This window comes from Sus scrofa, chromosome 4 (assembly GCF_000003025.6).
Source record: "Sus scrofa isolate TJ Tabasco breed Duroc chromosome 4, Sscrofa11.1, whole genome shotgun sequence".
Taxonomy (NCBI): Eukaryota; Metazoa; Chordata; class Mammalia; order Artiodactyla; family Suidae; genus Sus; species Sus scrofa.
In genome coordinates, this window is record NC_010446.5 from 130,484,605 (window position 1) to 130,504,091 (window position 19,487).

The 19,487-nt window shown below is 52.9% G+C and overlaps 1 protein-coding gene across 2 annotated transcripts in view; it reads left to right on the plus strand.

Annotated features, from left to right (window-relative positions):
• The window catches only part of DDAH1 (dimethylarginine dimethylaminohydrolase 1), a 132,230-nt gene continuing 113,443 nt past the window's right edge, over positions 701-19,487 (plus strand). Inside the window, exon 1 of one of the 2 annotated variants that reach the window (XM_021090342.1) lies at positions 701-1,115. In XM_021090342.1, coding sequence (XP_020946001.1) covers positions 813-1,115 — 303 coding nt within the window. In that variant the 5' untranslated portion in view covers positions 701-812. Of the gene's footprint in view, positions 1,116-5,322; positions 5,470-19,487 lie in introns of those variants that run through there. The other variant, XM_013980506.2, reaches the window with a different exon arrangement.

Genomic DNA, 19,487 nt, shown 5'->3' on the forward strand with positions numbered 1-19,487 from the left:
GTCAGTACAGGTGCGAGGGAAAGGCGGCGGCGCGGGGGGGGGGGGGGGCGCTCCTTCTCAGGGACAAGCGTGCTGCCGCCCCTGCGGGCGTGAGCGCCCACCCATCCTTAAGGCCTCTGCCTGCCTGCAGGGGCCCTGCCAGAATCACCCTGTTCCTCAGAACCAACTGTCCTTGGAACACTGGGGGTTTCTCTGTCCGTTGCTCTGGGGGTGCTCCTTGGACTTCGTTTCCCACACGGGGGAAGACACAGCATTCCCTCGATGATCTCAAGTCTTACGTGGGGTGAGGGGTCCCTTGCAGACAAAGTCAAGGTAACGGAGACTGGGTGCGAGGACAGCTGCCCACGCCACGCTGGGAACTGGGGGGGCGGGGGAGGGCTACCCTGTGCTGGGCGACCTGGGAACAGGAGGGTAGGGAGTCAGGTCAAAGCCCCCACATCCCCGAAGGAACCCCCCCACCCTCTGCGCCTCGACGGCGGCCGGCTCTGCGAGCGCCTCGGGCCGACGCCAGCGGTGCACCTGCGCCCGAGGGCGGCCGCGCGCTGCGGGCCGAGGTCCCCCCTCGGCCGCCGCCCCCGCCCGCAGCCCCGGCGCTCGCCGCGGCCGGGCCGCCCCCTCCAGCCCCGTGCCCGGCGCCGCAGGCCGAGCGCGCGAGTGGGCGCGGGCTGCGCGCGGGCCGCGCCCGGGCTCTGGGCATGCTCAGTGGCGCGGGCAGGGCCCCGGGCGCGAGCCGGGCTCCCGCCGCACCGCATTCATCGGCTGCCAGGGGAGCGGCCGGGCGCTTGCCGGCTCCTGCGCGCGCCGCCCCAGCCATGGCCGCGCTCGGCCACCCCGCCGCCTTCGGCCGGGCCACCCACGTCGTGGTGCGGGCGCTGCCCGAGTCCCTCGGGCGCCAGGCGCTGAGGAGCACCCAGGGCGAGGAGGTGGACTTGGCGCGCGCCGAGCGGCAGCACCAGCTCTACGTGGACGTGCTGGGCGCGAAGCTGGGGCTGCAGGTGGTGCAGCTGCCGGCCGACGAGAGCCTCCCCGACTGCGTGTTCGTGGAGGACGTGGCCGTGGTGTGCGAGGAGACGGCGCTCATCACCCGCCCCGGGGCGCCGAGCCGGAGGAAGGAGGTAACCGCCCGCCCGGAGACGCGAGGGGCGCGGCCGGGGAAGCGCGCCCGGCCCTCCCCCGGCGCCCGCGCCCGCGCCCGGCCGGCGGCGGGAATCGCCGAGCTGGCCCCCGGGCTAGTTCGGAACTTCCAGGTCGCAGCAGAGGCGGGTGTGTGCGGGACGCCCGTTGCTTGTTCACGCCCTCCCGCGCGGCTCCGAGGCCTTGGGGAGGCCCGGGTGGAGGGGGTGGGGGTGCCGACTCGGGCAGGTGGGTGCGGTGGGGAATCCATCTCACGGGCGTTTTTGTCTGTAAAGATTTAAAAGCTGCCGAGACGGTGCCGCTTGCTTGTTTCCCAGGGAGCGGGGGCGGGGGGGGGGTTGCTGCTCCAGGAGGGCGAGGACTCCAGGGGCCGGGGGATGACCCTGCATCCCCAGTCCCAGTCCCTGCTGGAGCTGGAGCTGGGCGGCCAGGTGAGTTGCTGGGCGTCGGTGCCCGCAGGCCTTTCCCGCGTTACTTTCCGGGGTGCAGGCTGAGGGCTACAGAAAGGCAGGGCAAGTGAATGGGCATGGCCGAGCTGGCGGCTGCCTTTGAAAAGCTGGACTCACTGCAAGGTGTTGGGTGTGTGTGTGTGTGTGTGTGTCCATGTGTTTAACTGGAAACGGTTGTTTCCCAAATTCCATCTTTTTTATTCTCTATATTTTACAATTTATAGCAATGAGAGCTTTTTGTGTTCTCAAGCGGTAGTGACTACTTTAAAATATTGCAGCCTGTGAAAAATGGCTGTGATTGCTTTAAACACAAGGTAGGTTAGAGAAGAGACACGAATAGAGAGAGACTGGGTTTAAAAACGCCATCCGGACTGGATTCTTCTCGTTGTCTATAAGAGCCCAGTCTTAAGACTGTGTTGGCATCAAGTGGCATCGCAAGAAGCCAGTGGTTTCTTTCATGGGGTGGGTTAGGGACCCCCCCCCCATTTTGTCTTTATAATGTTCTCACTGGAAGTGCCTCATAGAGCTTAGAGTTAAAATATGCTTATTCACACACGCTTCACGACTCGGTTGACTGAACTTTACTTGGTCTCAGGGAATAAGCCTGTTCGATTTATTTCTCACTGAGATAATCAGCTTTTCTTCCCCCACCTCACCTAAGAGCAAACCAAGCACTTTTATCTCCTCTGCCACTCCCCTCCCGTCGTTGAGTCTGTGGAGAAACCCACTCTGTTTTAAACCGATAAGCATGTCACCCTGTTTGAATACTTTCTGATGTGTCCCAGATGACGTGGCAAGGCTGTGGTGTGTACTTACAAGAGTAAAATAGATTCCCCAAACCCTTTCAAATGGTGCTCATTTGATGAGGGTAGTCCAGTTTCCTTCTAAGAGACCATGGTATGTTTCATCATCCATTTCATTTTATTCCTGTAATAAAACCTTTCAAATTTTGGCCTTCAGATTTCGAGGCATACATTTTTAATTAGCTTCACTCTTGGGTTTTGTTTTGTTTTTTTTTCCTTTTTCTTTTCTTTTTTAGGGCTGCACCTGCCGTGTATGGAAGTTCCCAGGCTAGAGGTTGAAGTGGAGCCACAGCTGGCGGCCTGCAGCACAGCCACAGCAATGCCAGATCCAAGCTGTGTCTGCACCCTACACCACCGTTCCTGGCAATGCCGGATCCTTAACCCACTGATCGAGGCCAGGGATTGAACCTTTGTCTTCATGGATCCCAGTCGGGTTTGTAATCTGCCGAGCCACAGCGGGAACTCCCAGCTTTACTCTTATATCAGGCTGGTGACCCACTGCCAGAGGTCACACCGTATAGTGGATAAGAACATCAGACTGGATGGAAGTCTATGACCTTGGGGAGTGTCCTGTGCCTCAGTTTTCTTAACCTGTAAAGTGGACATAATTGTTGCTATTTCATAGAATTGTTGTAACGGGTTTATGAATCTGTCTGAAGTGTAGAGGCCAGGACACTTCGTGGGTGTTGGTTATCACCCAGTGCTTGGTCACAGAGGGTCTCCTCCTTGAGCAGTAAGATGTCCACTGATCCCTGATGCAGTGACAGTGACATTTCTCCTTCCTGGGGCGAAAGGGCTCATCTTCATGCCTTAGGGTCCCTCCTAATCTGCTCTGTAGCATTGTCTCCCAGCCTGAGGTTCCTGCTGGTGTGCGGTCTCTCCCCACCCACCCTGGCCACTGCACCTCACCTGGATCCCCAGAGCTTCCAACAGAGAGAGCAGTGCAGGCAGTCATGTTGGGGTGCGTCAGAGATTTCCCTGAAATATCTCACAGTCTGCTGCCTTAGTTGAAGTTAATAAATGCTTCCTGCATGAATGGACACAGGAATTAATGAAATGATTGTTCATATCACTATGCCGATAATCAGTACTTCAGGGCCGTCCTGGATTGTTTGATACATATCTCACGTGACACCTATCTCCCTAAATGAAATTCTACAACTGCCAAGGTATTATTTTAAAATTATTAACACTGATTTTCTTGCCTCCTGTCTCTTCCCTCTCCATTCCATTCCGACACTGTAAGCTGGTTCTTCTAAACTCCAATCTGATCACGTCCCTCCTCTGATGAAAATTCTAGAGGGGCCTCCACCGAGCTTGACAGACCCACTGCGTGGGTTCTGCTTGCCTTTCCAGCTTCAGGTGCACCTCTGACCCCACCCCAGGTGCCTCCGCACCCTTGGCTCGAGCCAGGTTCTTTTCTCAAGCTCCCTGTACTGTTGCTTTTATGGGTACGCCTTCCTCCTCTGCCTGAGACACTTTGCCTCTTTCCTCTCCTGCTCTTTACCTGGCTGTTCCTGTTCATGCTTCAGCTCTCAGCTTACTGTTTCCATTAATAGCATTAGCTAATCCTTATTGCGTGCTTGCCATTTGCCAGACATTGTGCCGAGTTTATGACATGCATTTCATTGAATGCTCACATCAACTCTTTGAGCTCATTGCAATCATTATTCCTGTTTAAACATTGATGAAGGCTTTGAGAGATTAATAAACTGGCCAGGCTTGTAGAGTAGAGCCAGTGGAACCAGGGTGTGAACTCAGATTTGCAGGGCTCTGAAGCTCTAGTCTCAACTGTCGTGATATTAAACATGCGTCACCTTTCCAAGCACAAGATTGGTTCTCGTTTAATGAGCGCCTCTGGACCCCTTCTATGGTATTTATCATACCACATGGTAATTGCCTGCTTACCTTTCTGTCCCCACGGTTATGAAAACTGTAAAGGCGAGAATCATATCTGCGTTGTTCAGCATTTTGTCCCCTGGGTCTTGAACACAGTAGTCGTGCAGCAAACACTTTGTTGGACCGATTTCGTCCGTGATTTTAGGCCAAACTTCGTTCTCCCCACTTAGGACGTATTTGGTGTTTTGCAAGCATTTCCAATCGGCGTCCCCAGTTGCATCACAACTGTAGGGGATTTATAACTTTTTCTCTCCCTCTCTCTTCCCTTGCCTCTGTCTCTTGTTGTTGTTTTGTTTTAAAATCCCAAGAAGTCTCTTCTTAATCAAAACATGTTGCATTTAATGCCTTTTCTTCCTTAGAAGAAAGGGCTGAGAACCACACTCAAGAAAGGAACCCTTCTGTGAAAGCCCAGCGTTTGCTGTAGTGGGGCCTCGAAAGATGAATGAAGTGCAGACTGTGTCTGCAGGAAGCTCAGGCTTGAGTGAAGAAAACTCTATGCAGAAAGGCAGCAAATAACGCTGCTTGTCTAATAACTCTGTGTCTTTAGGACTTTGCATGTTTTAAGATGTTTAATCTTTTGAAGACAAACACATTAGCCTGGAGAAGCCAGTCGTATTTTAAATGAGTGCAGCCTACACTGTAGGGGAAAACATGTCACCTTCCCCGTGTCGAAGTCCAGTAAACAAGTACCTAAAAGCCGAAGTAAGGCACGTTGACAGGGTGTGAGGATTGGGCTTTTAAAAAGCTAAGTTTTTGTCTTTGGGATACACGCCCGCAGTACCACGGTCAAGAGGTACAGGAGGGCCTCGGTGAAAGGAAGCCTCGCCCTCACGTCACCTCGCACCTGCCACCTGTTCCCATCCCCCGAGGCAGCGGCTGTGAAGGCCATTTCCTTGAGTTTGTTTCCCAGAAGGTTTTTGGTGCTAAATAAATGATTAACTGCCAAAGCTTGCTTAAGGAACATTGTGAAATAAACCTTGTGCCTGTTTGCCCATCTCTCAGCGCCCTTTAACCCTCCTCGCCCCGAGCATCAGCATGGGCAGTATTCCATCTGGGGAAGCACCACGCAGACCCAGGCTCGCGAAGGGGTGGTGGCCTCCGTTGGTTTGCCTGGAGCATCTGCACTGTGAGCGACCTCTTCGGAGCAAGGCAGGCCTAGCACACGTCGCTGCCGAGTCTCTCAGGTAGAAATATCGGGGCATAGACGGAAGAGGAGAGCAAATTGGCCTGGGTTTATCCTTTTGTTAGGGAAGAGCCTAATTATACTGATGCCAGAGGCAAGACGAGCATCTGATGACTAGACCGTGTCTAACGAGCAGCCCATGTGTGCCAGCTTAGGGGTGTGTGTGTGTGTGTGTGTGTGTGTGTGTATCCCCAAAGATGTATCATGAGCTGTATTTAGAAGCTAAGGAGCCGAGGCTCTGGTGACCAGGTTCAATAACTTCTCCAAAGTCACCCACAGCCAGTAAGGGGCAGAACAGAGCTTCTCCTGAAAGTACGAAGGTCATTTTCACTTGAAGTGCTTGTTGCCACTTGTGGTTAATCATAGCACATCATTGAATCAATATAAAATAACTGCCTGAATTTCGTTCTACACTTTAACAATATGCAGTGTAACTTGGGTGTTAACTAAGCGAATCACTTTACTTCCCTCCTCTCCTCAACGAGAGCAGGTTGTCTTCAGTTCAGAAGAATTATTAAAAAATAATTCCGTCGTTGACACGAAAGCCTCGACTTGCCCAGGCACAGTTCATGTGTCATCGTGTCTCGTTTACCAGCAGACTGGGTGGTCGCTTTTTCACACACATTTCCTCCAGCTTCTGTGTAGCTGCAGGTGAGGAAACTGCCCCAAAGCGTAATTAGAAAGGCCCTGCCCCTCAGCAGGCTGGACGGGGTGTGCACGGCCGCCGTTGATCGGTTCTTGATAAACGGTCACCTCCAGCTGGTTGGAACAGCTGTTCCCTTGCAGGGTGTTTCTTTTCCGGCTCTTCTGCGTGGCCTTGGCATGAAATGTTTGGAGGGTAATGCGAGTCTTGGAAACTGGTTTGCATCCAGTAATCTGCTCCCATGCAGTTGGTCTTGAAAGCCTTGAAAATAACGCAATGAAGAGCAGGGCGTGGCTACTGTTAGATGCGCTCAGCTGAAAATGGGCTTTCGGCAGAGATCCCCGGAATCCTTAGCGAATCGTTAGAGGAAGACTAAGAAGGCAGGGATGGATCCCTTATAATTTAGATGTCCGGGAAAATTGCTTTTGCGTGTTTTTGAATTCTTTTTGAGCTCAGATTTCTTCAAAATTAGCTTTATCAGAGTAACAGTGGGTATCCAATCATTAATATAAACCACCACGCAGAAAAATCTACTTAAGACTGTTAAACAGATCTATTTTCCACTGTCTTTGTATCATAAGTAAATTATTCATGGCCTCTTATGAACCTCAGTATAAATTTGGAGGTGCATGTTTTAAAAACGAGTGATGGTTCGTATTTATTTTCTGACATTTGCTGTTAAAATCTGTAACCACCTCAGAAAGCTTCGTTTTCCGACCAGAGACCTGGGCATGTGGCAGAGTTCATTCCCTCATCAAGAGGTATCACAATTAGAGACAAAATAGCTGAAATCTTAATGAGAGAGGGGAAGCTTTCGTCTCTGTCTTCTACGGAGCACAGTACTTGTCCGCCCCAGATGGGAGAGAAATGCTTATTTACTGAAACACATGTTCCCTCGAAATCCCCCGACCTTGGAGGCTGGCTCTTGTGCCTCTCACTAGACTGATGCTGAGCGTGACATCTGTCAGAGTCCTCAGACTCATCTCTAAACATCGGCTGGATAAACGGGAGTGATCTCAAACACCAGACCCGTCTTAAGATGTGTGCCTGTGATAACGGCGCCCTGGTCTCCGTTGTCGTCACCGTCCACCACGGCCGTGACGCACATCGTCTCCCCGACCTGATGCTCACACAGCAGCAGGGTCGCCAGAGAGGCCCGGATCCCGAGGCTTGGGACGCCTGCTCCTGGTCCGGGTCTTCCAAGCACGCGCTGCAGAGAAATGAGCGCAGGGGAGCGTGCAGATGGGAGCGCATGAGAGTGCAGGGTTGGTTTAATTTCAGCCAGCAGCTCCGTGTGGACGAGGCTGACTTTTAAGTCTGCTTTTGTAGTTGGGTGGCTTGTGGGGTGAATTGCCTTCCCGGTGAAGATAAATACATCCCGGTGCTCTGCTGGGTTTGAATATGTGTGAGGAAACCTTTGACTTCATTAAAAACACGTCTGCCCTGATGCCTTTGTTCTTATTTTGTTTAAAAAATATTAAGGTTTTCTAATTGGCTTCTGGCTGTAATTTTGAGCACCATGCCTGCATTAAAAATGGTGGTGCTTTTGAAGGGGAAGGCACGACGATTGCCTCCCTCGTGCAGTAAGTGTGTGCACTCAGCACCCCTCTGCCACACGCCCTACCCCGTGTTTGGGCTGGGGAGACGGGGGCGACTCAGCCCCGTGGCCCACGAGGACCTCGCCGTCCAGCCAGGGAGCAGACCGGGGGCGGACACGCGCAGAGCAAGGGGACAGGTTTTATGACAGAGCCGGGTCTGGGGCCACGGAACCTCCAGGAGGTGGGTCCGACCCCTGCCAGGAAGTGATCACTTCTCAGAAGTGATTACGGAGTTCGAAGTACCCAGGGCAGGCCGAGAGGGTAGCCTTCTGCGGGGACTGTGCGACTGGACAGGGGCGGCCGAGCACACGCACCTCGCTGGTGACGGAAGGGCCGGAGCGAGAGCAGCCCGCCAGCGCCCCCACATCGCTGAGATTTGGGGCCCCCAGGTCCAGGGCCACCAGGAGAACCAGACCCTCAACCACATTTCCCGTGGGGGCCGGACAGATTTGACTGCCTGGCACCTCACTTCTCACTGCCGTTTCTCCTGCCACACGTTCCCATGTGACACTCTTTCCAGGACTCCTGACTCGCACGGTTTGGGAACGTTATCGTCCTCCCAAGTCTGAGACGCACTTCTGAGGCTGCTAGAATGTCATTTGGCCGGGCAGTAATTTTTTCCCTTTGGCCCAAAATACACATTGGGATGCGTCAAGCAAACCTGGAATCCGCGACGTAGAGTGGATATGATATGATCCATGAAATAGCGGTAACGGAAAACGCCTTCCTATTTGTTGTCGAAGTGTGTTTTTACTCGCAGACCTTCCCATCTTGGCGGAAGACACCGCCGCGTCTCACACCAGCGTAGATCACGCACAGCCTAAACCGAGCGTGCGTTTGTAGCCACGGGCTGAAGTTTGTATAAGCTGCGGAAGGCAGCGTGGTGGGCATACAGCACGGTCCTAGGTGTTAGGGGACCCTGATTTTGACTCTCGTGGTGATAAGATCTAGTATCTCTCCAGCGTGGAGATGCTGTGCCTTCCTTTGGGAACTCAGGTGTGTCGGGTGGGAAGGGCCGGTGGGAAAGGGACAGCAGGAAGGGGAAGAGGCTGGGGGATTACGATAACTCGCATTCGCCAGATGGGACCGGGGTTTGATGAATAAAATACACAGGATTTTATTCAACCCAAGACTTGTCTACTTAATTAACCAGTCCCTTAAACTCATGCCTTGCTAATGGTAATCCATCATGAGAGGAAGTTGAGTTTGCTAACTCTGTTTCAAGATCTCTGCGTCCTTGGCCATTTACATAGCTGAGTAATTCGATAAGAAATATTTCCCATAGAAAACTTTTGTTTTTCTGTCTTTTTAGGGCCGCACCTGCAGCATATGGAGGTTCCCAGCCTAGGGGTTGAATCAGAGCTGCAGCTGCCAATCTACACCACAGCCACGCCAGATCTGAGCTGCATCTGTGACCTACACCACGGCACACAGCAACACCAGATCCTTAACCCACTGAGCGAGGCCAGGGATCAAACCTGCGTCCTCATGGGTACTAATCAGGTTCATGAACAGCTGAGCCACGACGGGAACTCCCCCATAGAAAACTTTAAGTAAAAGCCACGGAAAGAGCATAAGATTCCAAGGCCACGTGATTTCTAGCGTCACGCACCAGTGTCATTGGTGTCTGCCAGCTGGGTTTCGGTGGCAACCGTCAGTCGGTGGCTCAGAGAAAGGAGAGGAGGGGTCCGGGTCTGTGCTGGGGTGCGTTTCCTACTCCAAAGCCTTCGCTTTGCACAGCACCCCTTTCCTGTAAACCCTCCCAGCCTGCGTGCCCGTCTCCTTCCCACGCCGTAATTGGAATTTCGTGTCCCAGATTTTTGATTTTCATCTTCCAAAACTGCAAACAGTTATTTTTTCTAAGTAAACACAAAAAAGTAAAAGATACCCATGGAAATGCAGCCTTTCTATGGTGAGCTGCGCACCCACAGTAAGACATTGATGTGATGACTTCTTTTGAACTTAGAGACATGCTTGTGGTAAACTTAGACCTTTTTAGCCTGAAATGATTCAAAAACTTAGCATTTGTTAAATAATCTTGGTGCAGTTACAAGATAAAAATAGAAGAAAAATACATCCATTTTATTTGAATTTTTGGAGTCATAAAAAAACTTTCATTTTATGAAGAAAGAGTAATGTAACTGAAGCTTGGCCTTGGATCCTGTTTTAGGCCGCTTGTGATGTAGACCTGTTTTTCAGTTCAAGCGTTTTAGGTGCGGAACTTCAAATCTAGGGCTGTATTTGAGGTGCTCAAGCCATTTTTGCTTTGCTTTTAACCTGCGTGTGCTGTCCTAGCCCCGCATCAGGGCTCCTGGCCTCTGGCTCCGCTTTCCCTGCAAGATGCGCTGTTGGGAGATGGGGGCCCCAGTCAAAAAGGGCACTGATTTCTAAGCTTTTCTCTGTTACTCCCAAACCAAACATCTCTAATGCTCTAGGCCTCCCCTAATCTCCCAGATTCCCTCAGCCACTCTGTGTAGATAAGCAGTTTAACTCGGAGTAGAGCACAGCTTTAAGAAAGCTTTTAGTATAATTGTGCGTGTGTGTGTGTGCACGCGCTCACGTGCACACACATGTGCATCTTCAAATTGCTGCTCTCCACCCACTGTCGTGGGGTCATGATACCATTGAGTGGGTCCTGTCCAGCCCTTTCATTTTTGATAGAAAGAACATGTCAGCGTCCCTGGCAGCACAGGATCAGTACTGTTTCATGACACCTTTTGCTTGATACATTTGCATTTGTGTATGTGTTAATTAGGAATAGAAAGTACGTTTCTTACTCTGAATCATAGTAAACGGTGTGAAACCCCACTGTATCTGCTTTCAACCAGACTGCACTGCTCAGTCTCTTTACCCAAGTTCCAGAGGGTCACGCCCTCCGGCCAGTGGTCCTCAGAGCCGCGGCCAAGTCCCCAAATGTTTCTCTCTGCGGTCAGAGCCCACATGACGTCCACTTGCTGGGGCTCACTCTCTGCAGTGCTGATGTCCTGGCTCTTTGGACCCCTGTCCGTCCAACCCCAGCGTCAAAAAGCTTAACTGGGTCCAGGAGGAGGAGGAAGCATGTCACCTTCACCATCTGCTAGGAGCTGGTCCCACCTCCCCTTCTTTGGTGACATTCTAGCCAGTTCAGGGCTGGTTACATTGACCAAGATGGGAAAGCATAGTTTCCGTCTGAACTTGCCTCTTTTTAGTCTTTGGAGAAGAGATTTGGCGGCGGTGGCGGTGGTGGCGGTGCACCCTGAGCCGCTTGCATGGGGAGGGGTCGTGCGCCTGCGTCTTCCCACGTGCAGCCTCCAGGGGACCTGAGCTCTGCCTCGGGGTCCAGCGTCAGGATTTGGCCTCGGGCGCTCTGGGGATAAGGATGGAACCTCAGAACACCCTGTTGTTGTTGTTAAAAGAACCCCGGGATGTGTCGAAACAGAATGTGTTAAAACAGTTATAATGTTCACGTCATTCTCAGACCCGAAGGCCTTGAAAATCCCTGCTTTCACCATGTTATCTTTGCACTTCTGCAACACTGAACAGGTGGAAACCTGGCCTTTATGGAAGAAGGCCTGCAGGAAATGTCATTTTCTCCCCCAGGCACCTCCTTTCAGCAGCACCTTGGGTGGTGTGCCCATCACATGGGCGTTTGGGCTGGTGGAGCTCGCAGTTCCTTCTGAGAAAGCGCGTTTGCCTGGTTAGTGATGAGTCCGCCTGGATCATGGGAACCAGAGCGTCAGGTTTCCAGCGGCACCGAGAGTGGAGGTGCTCCGTCACAGCCCCCCCCCCCCAGGGCTTTGAAGACTTTGGTAAGAGACGTTAATGACAGAGGCAAACAGAGTGGCGGTGACTGGAGAAATCGTGTGTTTGCAGGCAAAGGGCTTGGAATTGTGGTCTCAGCCGCTGTGGTGGCGTGAGAGAGGGTGGGCATGGCGATTGTCACGTCTGGGAGCGCCTTCTTCCTTGTGAGCCCCAAACCGGGCAAATGAAGCCTCTGAGGGGATTGCTGTTGCTTCCAGACTGGACCCCACAGAGAAGCATCTTGGGGGGGGGTGGTAATAGGGATTTAAGTTAGAGCATTTTCTTGAGAGTAAATGCAGGCGAACACACACGATCCAGCCCACCGCCTTCGACGCGGCTGTGGGCTCAATTACGAGCGCACCCTGGATCCCTTGCCTGCCCCGAGGTCAGCCTAATGACTGGAAATTCCACAAATGTAGCAGCTACTGTCCCTTGGCTGGTGTAAACACACACACACACACACACACACACACGCTGAATCAGGTTTGGATGAAATCAGTTTCCATCAATGCGCATCTCCAGGAGACCAGCATGAAACTGTCGTTTTAAACCAACATTGTAGCTTTTGTTGTCATTCTGCACAGTTTGCAGCAACAGCAGAATTTTGGCACCTGTCAAAGGCACTTGACCGTCCTTGAGCAAATGGGCAGCTTCGTCTCAGGGACGCCTTGGTAACCTGGTAGGAAGGGACAGCCACTCAGCTAAATGCAGCAAAGTGCAGAGACGAAAAGAGGCAGCGGAAAGGGGTGAAGAAGTAGTTGAAAGTCTTGGGCTCTTCTCGGTAAGTGAGCGTTTTCAGACTTCAGGGACCCGCACATGAATGCTACAGAGTGTTTCCACACACATGGACGTGGTGAGTAAACCAAAGCATGACGTCCTGCGTCCAGCGCAGGATGGCAGATGTTCAGAAAGCACAGCTCTCGTTAGAAGGGCCGCAGCAGAGCCCTGTGCCCATTCGTCTCGCCGACCCCAGCCCAGCTCCGCTGACGCTGCTCTCCCCGGCTGCCCGCTCCTCTGCCCGCCGCGTCTTTAGCTTTGCTCCAGCCTGCAGGCGTCCAGTCGTCCCAGCAGACTCCCCGGTCACACGGGCCGGGTAGGCGAGACGTGCATCCGAACTGGCTCGTGTCGCCCTGAGCGTGGGCGGCTCCTGTCCTCGCCCCGAGAGGAAGAGGAGCACGGCTGTGACTCCAGATGTGGTTCCACCGGGTAGGAGCCGCGCGGCCTGGAGCACGTTGCACTTCAGCCTCATCATCTGTACAAACTGAAGGGCTTCCGCCGACCAGGCAGCGCTCATGTGCCGCCTCTTTCTGTGGTTGTCTGCTGTCTGCCTTTCCAGAGAGCGGTGTCACCGGGACTGCTCGAGTCCCCGGGCTGAGACTGTGCTCTTCTCCTGCTCCTTTGTCTCCACGGAAACCGGAGACCTCCGTCCCCCTGGCCGTGGCCTCCTGCCCGGGGCCTGCCTGGACACTGAGTCGCGGCCCAGAGTTGGGATTCGTGGCTCCTGTGTGTTGGAGTCCTGTGCTAGCACTTCCACCTGGAACCTGTCAGGAGCGGGGGGAGGCCTCTAGGAAGAGCCGCCCGAGCCTCAGCGGTGGCTGGGCCAGGCCCCGAGAACCTGTGCTGCCGAAAAGGCAGGGGTAATACAGGCCTGGCCCTTCTCCCACCTCCCTTTTCAGGAGCCAGTCCTCGTATTCAACTGGATCGGACGATGGGCCCCTCCTGTTACTCCTCTTGGTCCTCCTGCTCTTCTGCAGGAGGGAGTACTTAGAGCATCGCCACCTCGAAGCTTTCCCCTTGAACGGGTGTGAACTGGTTGTGCACGATGCCTCGATTTGAATTCACAATTTCCGACACCTTGACACGTTGAATGTCTTTTCCATTTTTGAAACACTAAAAATGCTGCTTCCATTGCAAGGTGAAATCCCAGCTGGAGTTGTCATGAGCCATGGTTCCGCTTCTCGGCTGCATCCGCTTGGACAGTTCACCCGCTTCAGGGTCCAGCCCGGCATCTTTTCGCCTGCTTCCCAAGAGGTTGAAGATCAAGGAGGTCTCAGTGCCGTGATGCCGTCTGCAAAAGTGATTCCCCTGTACCACTGTTACGAGGAGTGATTACTTAGGGACTGGAGCTGACCCCCTCGTTCTTGACGAGATCTGACCGATGACCCCTAGGCTCGGCAGCCCTTTGAGGGCCCCCGATGTAGAGGCTACTCTCAGAAAGCTTCAGGCAACTCGAGAGACCCAGATCTGCTGCTTGTTAGCAGGTGAACTTGGGCAAATAACATTTGGGTGCACTGTGGTCCCCTGTTAAAAACAGTTAACACAGCTTTTTCTCCTTCAGCCAGCAGTGACTGTTGTTGAGTGCCTGCTCTGTGTGAAACTGATAAAGTAAAGGAACACAACACCTGCCTTGATGGAACCTGTAGTTTCATTGGGGAGATAAACATAAAATAAATAATCACAAATAATGTATACTTCAAAGAATGGTGAGGACCTACCGTATAGCCCAGGAACTGAATTCAATATCTTACAATAACCTATAATGGAAGGGACTCTGAAAAAGCATGTATATGTATGTAGTTGTGTCTGTCTATACACACACATATGTACAACTGAATCACTTGGTTGTGCACCTGAAACTTTGTAAATCAACTATACTTTAGTAAAAAATTAACTAAAAACATGAATTTTATTTATTTTTTTAAATTTTTTTTGTCTTTTTGCCTTTTTCTAGGGGTGCTCCTGCAGTATATGGAGGTTCCCAGGCTAGGGGTCCAATCGGAGCTGCAGCCACCGGCCCACGCCAGAGCCACAGCAACACTAGATCTGAGCCGGTCTGCGACCTACACCACAGCTCACGGCAACGCCGGATCCTTAACCCACGGAGCACGGCCAGGGATCAAACCCGCAACCTCATGGCTCCTAGTCAGTTTCATTAACCACTGCGCCACAACGGGAACTCCTAAAAACATGAATTTTAAATTAAAATGTTGAAGATAGAACCGTGGTAAGCATTGCAAGGGAAAGGATGGCTTCCCCGTAAGAGTGGAAAAAGTCCCTGAGAGACCACACCTGGAGAGGGCCCAGGTGTTGTTAGACTAGGCCTCCCATTAAATCGTAGGCAGCAGTGTCTGAGCAAGTGACAAATAACTGGCGGAAGAGGGGGTTGCCAGAAGCCCTGCCCCAGGCGGTAAAGAGGTAGTCGGCATGGAGCCGGAGCTGGGCTGGCAGTCTTCAGACCTCTCTGCTCAGAGCTGTGAGTGGAGGGCCGGCCTGGCTAGTGGGCGATCTCTGTGGACCTCAGGATTCCCCTCCCCCCCCACCCCCATGAACTGGGGCAGTGCTGCTTTCAGCCCGCGTCTGTTGTGCTCAAGTTCAAGTGAACAAAAGAATGAAAGCCCTCTGTAAGGGTCGCGGTCATGGATATTTTGTAGCGGCTGCCTCTGACCTCTCAATCCGGCACCTGTAGGAGTTGGGCCACGGCCCGTCCTGCCGGGTCACCTGAAGATGGGTGCTAGTCCAGAGTCCTTGCCAGAAGCCTTAGAACCAGCTCTTGGGGTCCCTGCCTGCTGGAGATGGTGCCCAGACCTTTGGTGTCAGGACCCGGAGCAGTGGGGTGCGGGGCGTGGCCTTTCCCCCTTGTTAAGGGACCGGTTTGCCTATGGGACTCCCCGGAGTGCCCGCCCGCTCCCCGAGCCCAGGAGCCTAGGCGCAGCAGAACACGCACCCTCTAAGTAGAGCTTGGGAGCTAGGTGGTCTCCAGGTACTCCCCGTGGGCTGTGCCTGCCTCTGTGTTCACCCCCTTATCTCATCCTCCAGCCCCCACCCCGGTTTTCAGGTGAGGGACTGAGGAGATTACGGGGCGACTTAGTGAAGGTCACATGGGTGTGAAGTAATGTGCTGGGGGCCGGGTCTTTCCTGCCCCCAAGCTCGGGCACTGGCCACAGGACCACCGAGAAGGTGAGCTGCCGTATAACCGTCAGAGAATTGGGGCTAGCGAGGCCCTCTTGATGAAAACACCACAGCCACGGCTTGATGCCCCCCAGGGCAGCTGCCCCAGCCATTAGTGAGGGCATCCAGAAGCATGAGAGACAGAAGTTCCCGTCCTGACTCAGTGGTTAACGAACCCGACTAGCATCCATGAGGACACGGGTTCGATCCCTGGCCCTGCTCAGTGGGTTAAGGATCTGGTGTTGCTATGAGCTGTGGTGTAGGTTGCAGATGCGGCTCGGATCCCGCGTTGCTGTGACTGTGGTGTCGGCCAGCAGCTGTAGCTCTGATTCAACCCCTAGCCTGGGAACCTCCATATGCCTTGGGTGTGGCCATAAAAAGACAAAAAAAAAAAAAAAAAGACAAAGCCTTCCTTTCTGAGTTTCAGAAACCTCAGGGTTTCAGCTCAGCACCTGCCGTCTCTCCATCCCTCACCCATGAGGTGGGCCCCGAGACGCTTCCCCCACCAGCAGAGTCAGTGTCTCCAGCCAGGCATTTCACTCTGGGCTTAATATTTGCTGGCTGGGTTCCTCAGCAGGTAATTAATGGCCCATGGGGAACTGTGACCTTAGCTTGTACGCACAGGAGGATGTGCTGACTAAGAGTTTGAACTGGAATCCTGGGAATGGCCACAGCTCGAGGAAGGAACCCCTGGCTCTTTGGAACAAAACACAGGATTAATTCCATCCATATGTCCACACTACCTCTTGCTCAGTCTTTCCAGAGGTGATTCAGAGGGAAAATTATGTGAAAAATACGTGAAAGATGGGGGCACAGCTTGTCACTGTTCTGGACATAGATGTTACCCTGACTCTGTGTGTTTTCATCGGTAACAGAGACCCCAGGTCAACAACACAAACAATAGTACAAGCCCCCATACAGACAGTAGGAAAATGAGCTGCAACCTGTTTAATTCCTGGGCCCCTGTGTTTTGACTGAAGGAACAGAGCTGTTCATGGAAGTGAGCTGGACGTTGTTATCTCAGGGTCTTGGAGGAGGGAGGGTGCGTGACAAGCCTGGCTTTGGGTCCCAGCATCCCTTACCCTACGGGCGAGATGCTCCATTGGCCTGGGTAAGCTGTGGCTTCGTTCCCCTCTCGTCAGTCTTGCTTTGGGGATCAGGGGTCAATATTTCCTGCATTCAAGAGGAATTAGTGCATCACCCCTGCCGGTGCTTCTGTTTGTCAGGCTCTTTGTGGTGTTCTTATGAATCTTCCCTCTTCCCTCTGGAGGGACTGGACTCCTGCAGCCCCTGGGAACCCGCCTCTAGCCAGCTTCTCGCATCCTCCGCCTCCCAGCCTCCCTCCTACTGCTTTCTGCCACTGTGCTTTCCAGAGACTCTGCCCGCTGCTTGGACTCCCACCGTCCACACGTCTAGTTTTTGGGTTCGTAGACCCCTTCCAGGGCGAGCCACCTTCTCCCTTCAAACCTTTAACAATAAACACCAGCAGTAAGATCATTTCTCGTGTGTTTAGTGTGCACGAGTGGTTTATCTCGTTAGCTGTCTTGGTCCTATTCCAAGCTCTGGAGCAGTCTGGCTATTAGCAGAGGAAATGAAGGGACCCCGGGTCAGTAGATCGGTGGGTCCGCCTCATCATTTCTGCTCCTGGCCTTGGCCTAACTTGACCCCGTTCCTTTCACATGCTGAGGTCGTGCCCTGGTGCCATTCGCTAGGTTTATATCTTGACGGCCTTTGCTGAATTTCTGCCGGGAGCCCCCATGAGAGCCTCAAGGCTTAACTCTGGTCCTTGTGTGAGAGACTCCCTGAAACCTCCTGCCAGGCCTTCTGGTGCCGTGTTATGCCAGCCCGTTCATGTTTCTGCCCAGGGAATGTATCAGGCCAGACCCGGCCTGCCTTGTGCTGGGCTAACCCGTCAACCCGGTCCCTTTAGCTGGGGCTGGAGCCGTCCCTGGTCCCTGGCCTTGTCCTAGGGGACCACTCTGCTCACTGGACCTGGGATCCAACACATGCTTTATGAAGTGTCTGTTAGGCTCACCATGAGGAAGTTTGGGGCGAGTTGACTTGAGTAGGCATTTAGTAGGTGTTTAAACCTTTTCTCCCGCCTCACCTCCTATAGTAATTAGCTATCAGTTAAATGCTACTTTTCCAGCTTAGTTTAATACGTAAGTTTATTCTTCGAATTCTCACTAAAGAGCCTTTAGTACAATTTAGTAAATTGGCATTTTCTGGTAGAAAAGTAATCTTACTGTGTTTAATTGAACAGATTAAAATGTGATTGCCTCAGCTGTCAAAAATGTTTTCATAGGTTTCCTGTGTTTAGTGTTGTTTTTTGCAGAAGAAAAACTATTCACATTATTGTCATTCCATGCAGTGCACAGCTAGAACAAAGGAAGTGATGCAGATCCTCCGGCAGAAAGGTCGCTTGAGTCACGGCGGTGTCCCGAACCACAGTGGGAACTTGGAGCTGCTGTTGATGCAGTCCATTCCTTGGGATCCTGACACCACTCGCTTGTGTGGGTATTTGCGCCGAAGGGGCGCCATGGAGACATTCACCTGTAAGCGGAGGCGGGCAGTGTGCGGGAGATGAATCCTTCGTAGATGTCCGAGATAAACCAGATTCTCGGAGCCTCTCACTGAATAATTCCTGCCGTTCTCTCTCTTTGAGAACAGAAGGGATTGAGAGAATTAAAGAGCAGGATGTGTGGTGATAAAACATGAGTTCCGACGGGTGATGCCGGGTAACGACCTGAGACACGTAGACCTTGAGGTTCTTACAGCGAGGACGACGAAGAGTCCGAGCCCTGATGCCAGCTGGTTGTTCAGCAGTAAATGTGTCAAGGGCTCCGCGTCTTCCTGGGGTATGTTCGGATCAGTGATGCCCACGGGGCACAGCTGGCTCGTCTGGATGAGTGAGGGCGAAGGAAGAGGGCAGTTCCACAGAGCAGAAACCTTTTGAGTTAGCCTGTCGATGAGGAAATCCGAGAGCAGAGGCCAGTGCAACTTTTGGTTAACAGTTTGCAGAATTCAGACTGACTAAGCCCACAATTCCTGGTAACTCAATTTAAATCTTTGGCAAACTTTGGAACTAGATGGGGCGTTACCTGCCTCCAGGCTAAAACGAGCCATCCATTACTGGATCAGTGATTTGTGCATGCCAGTCACATTGGTTTAGGGTTGTTGCAGAGACCTGTCCGCAGCCGCAGCGAGAACGAGGGGGAGAATTGCCAGGATACATGGAATTGAAACCACAGACGCATTAGGAGCACGCAGCTCTTCTTCCCCCCAGGCTCCGCTTGTCTCTGTGGGTCTGCTTCACTCTGCTCTGTTTTCTCCCAGCCTCGGCTTCCCTCTGGCTCGAACTTGACCTCGTATCCCTTTAACCTGTAGCTGCCACATCAGTCCGACTCAAAGCGGTTTCTCCACTTCAAATTCCCAGAGCAGGAGTCTCGGGCACGTGTACTGCTTCTGAGCCAGGCAGCCAAGTCGCTGGGAGCTGGCGTTGGGCTGGATAGACTGGGTTTTTGCCAGTGCCTGAGGCTGGTCCAGTCAGCTGTGCTTCAGGGTCAGAGGCCAGAGCAGTTTGCTTAAAGCGGCAGAGGGTGGACAGGGCAGAGTCTGGACAGGGCAGAGGGTGGACAGGGCAGAGGGCGGCACATAAACAGACAGGCGACAGCTAGTCTCCTTCTGCTAACGGTGCACGTGAACACTGACCCGTTGAGGAGAAACTGCGGCGGGTGAACCACCACGTGACCTTTTCTCTCTGTAGTTTTGAAATTCCGTGATAATGACCTTCTTGTTTCTCCTGTTGTAAGGTGGCCCCGTCCACATCCCTGCAGTGAGAACACTTTTCTCATGTGGAAATTAAGACCTAACATAAAAAGCTACAGGAAAATGGGCCCTGAGAAGAAGAAGGGCAAATGGGAAGAGAGAAGGGGCAGGATGGGGGGGAACGGGCTGGAAGTGAGAGCCTCACTTTGCACCTAGAAACCTGACACATCTCCATGGTGCTAAGCTGTAAATTCAAAGACTAGGCAAGGGACGGATGGGAGG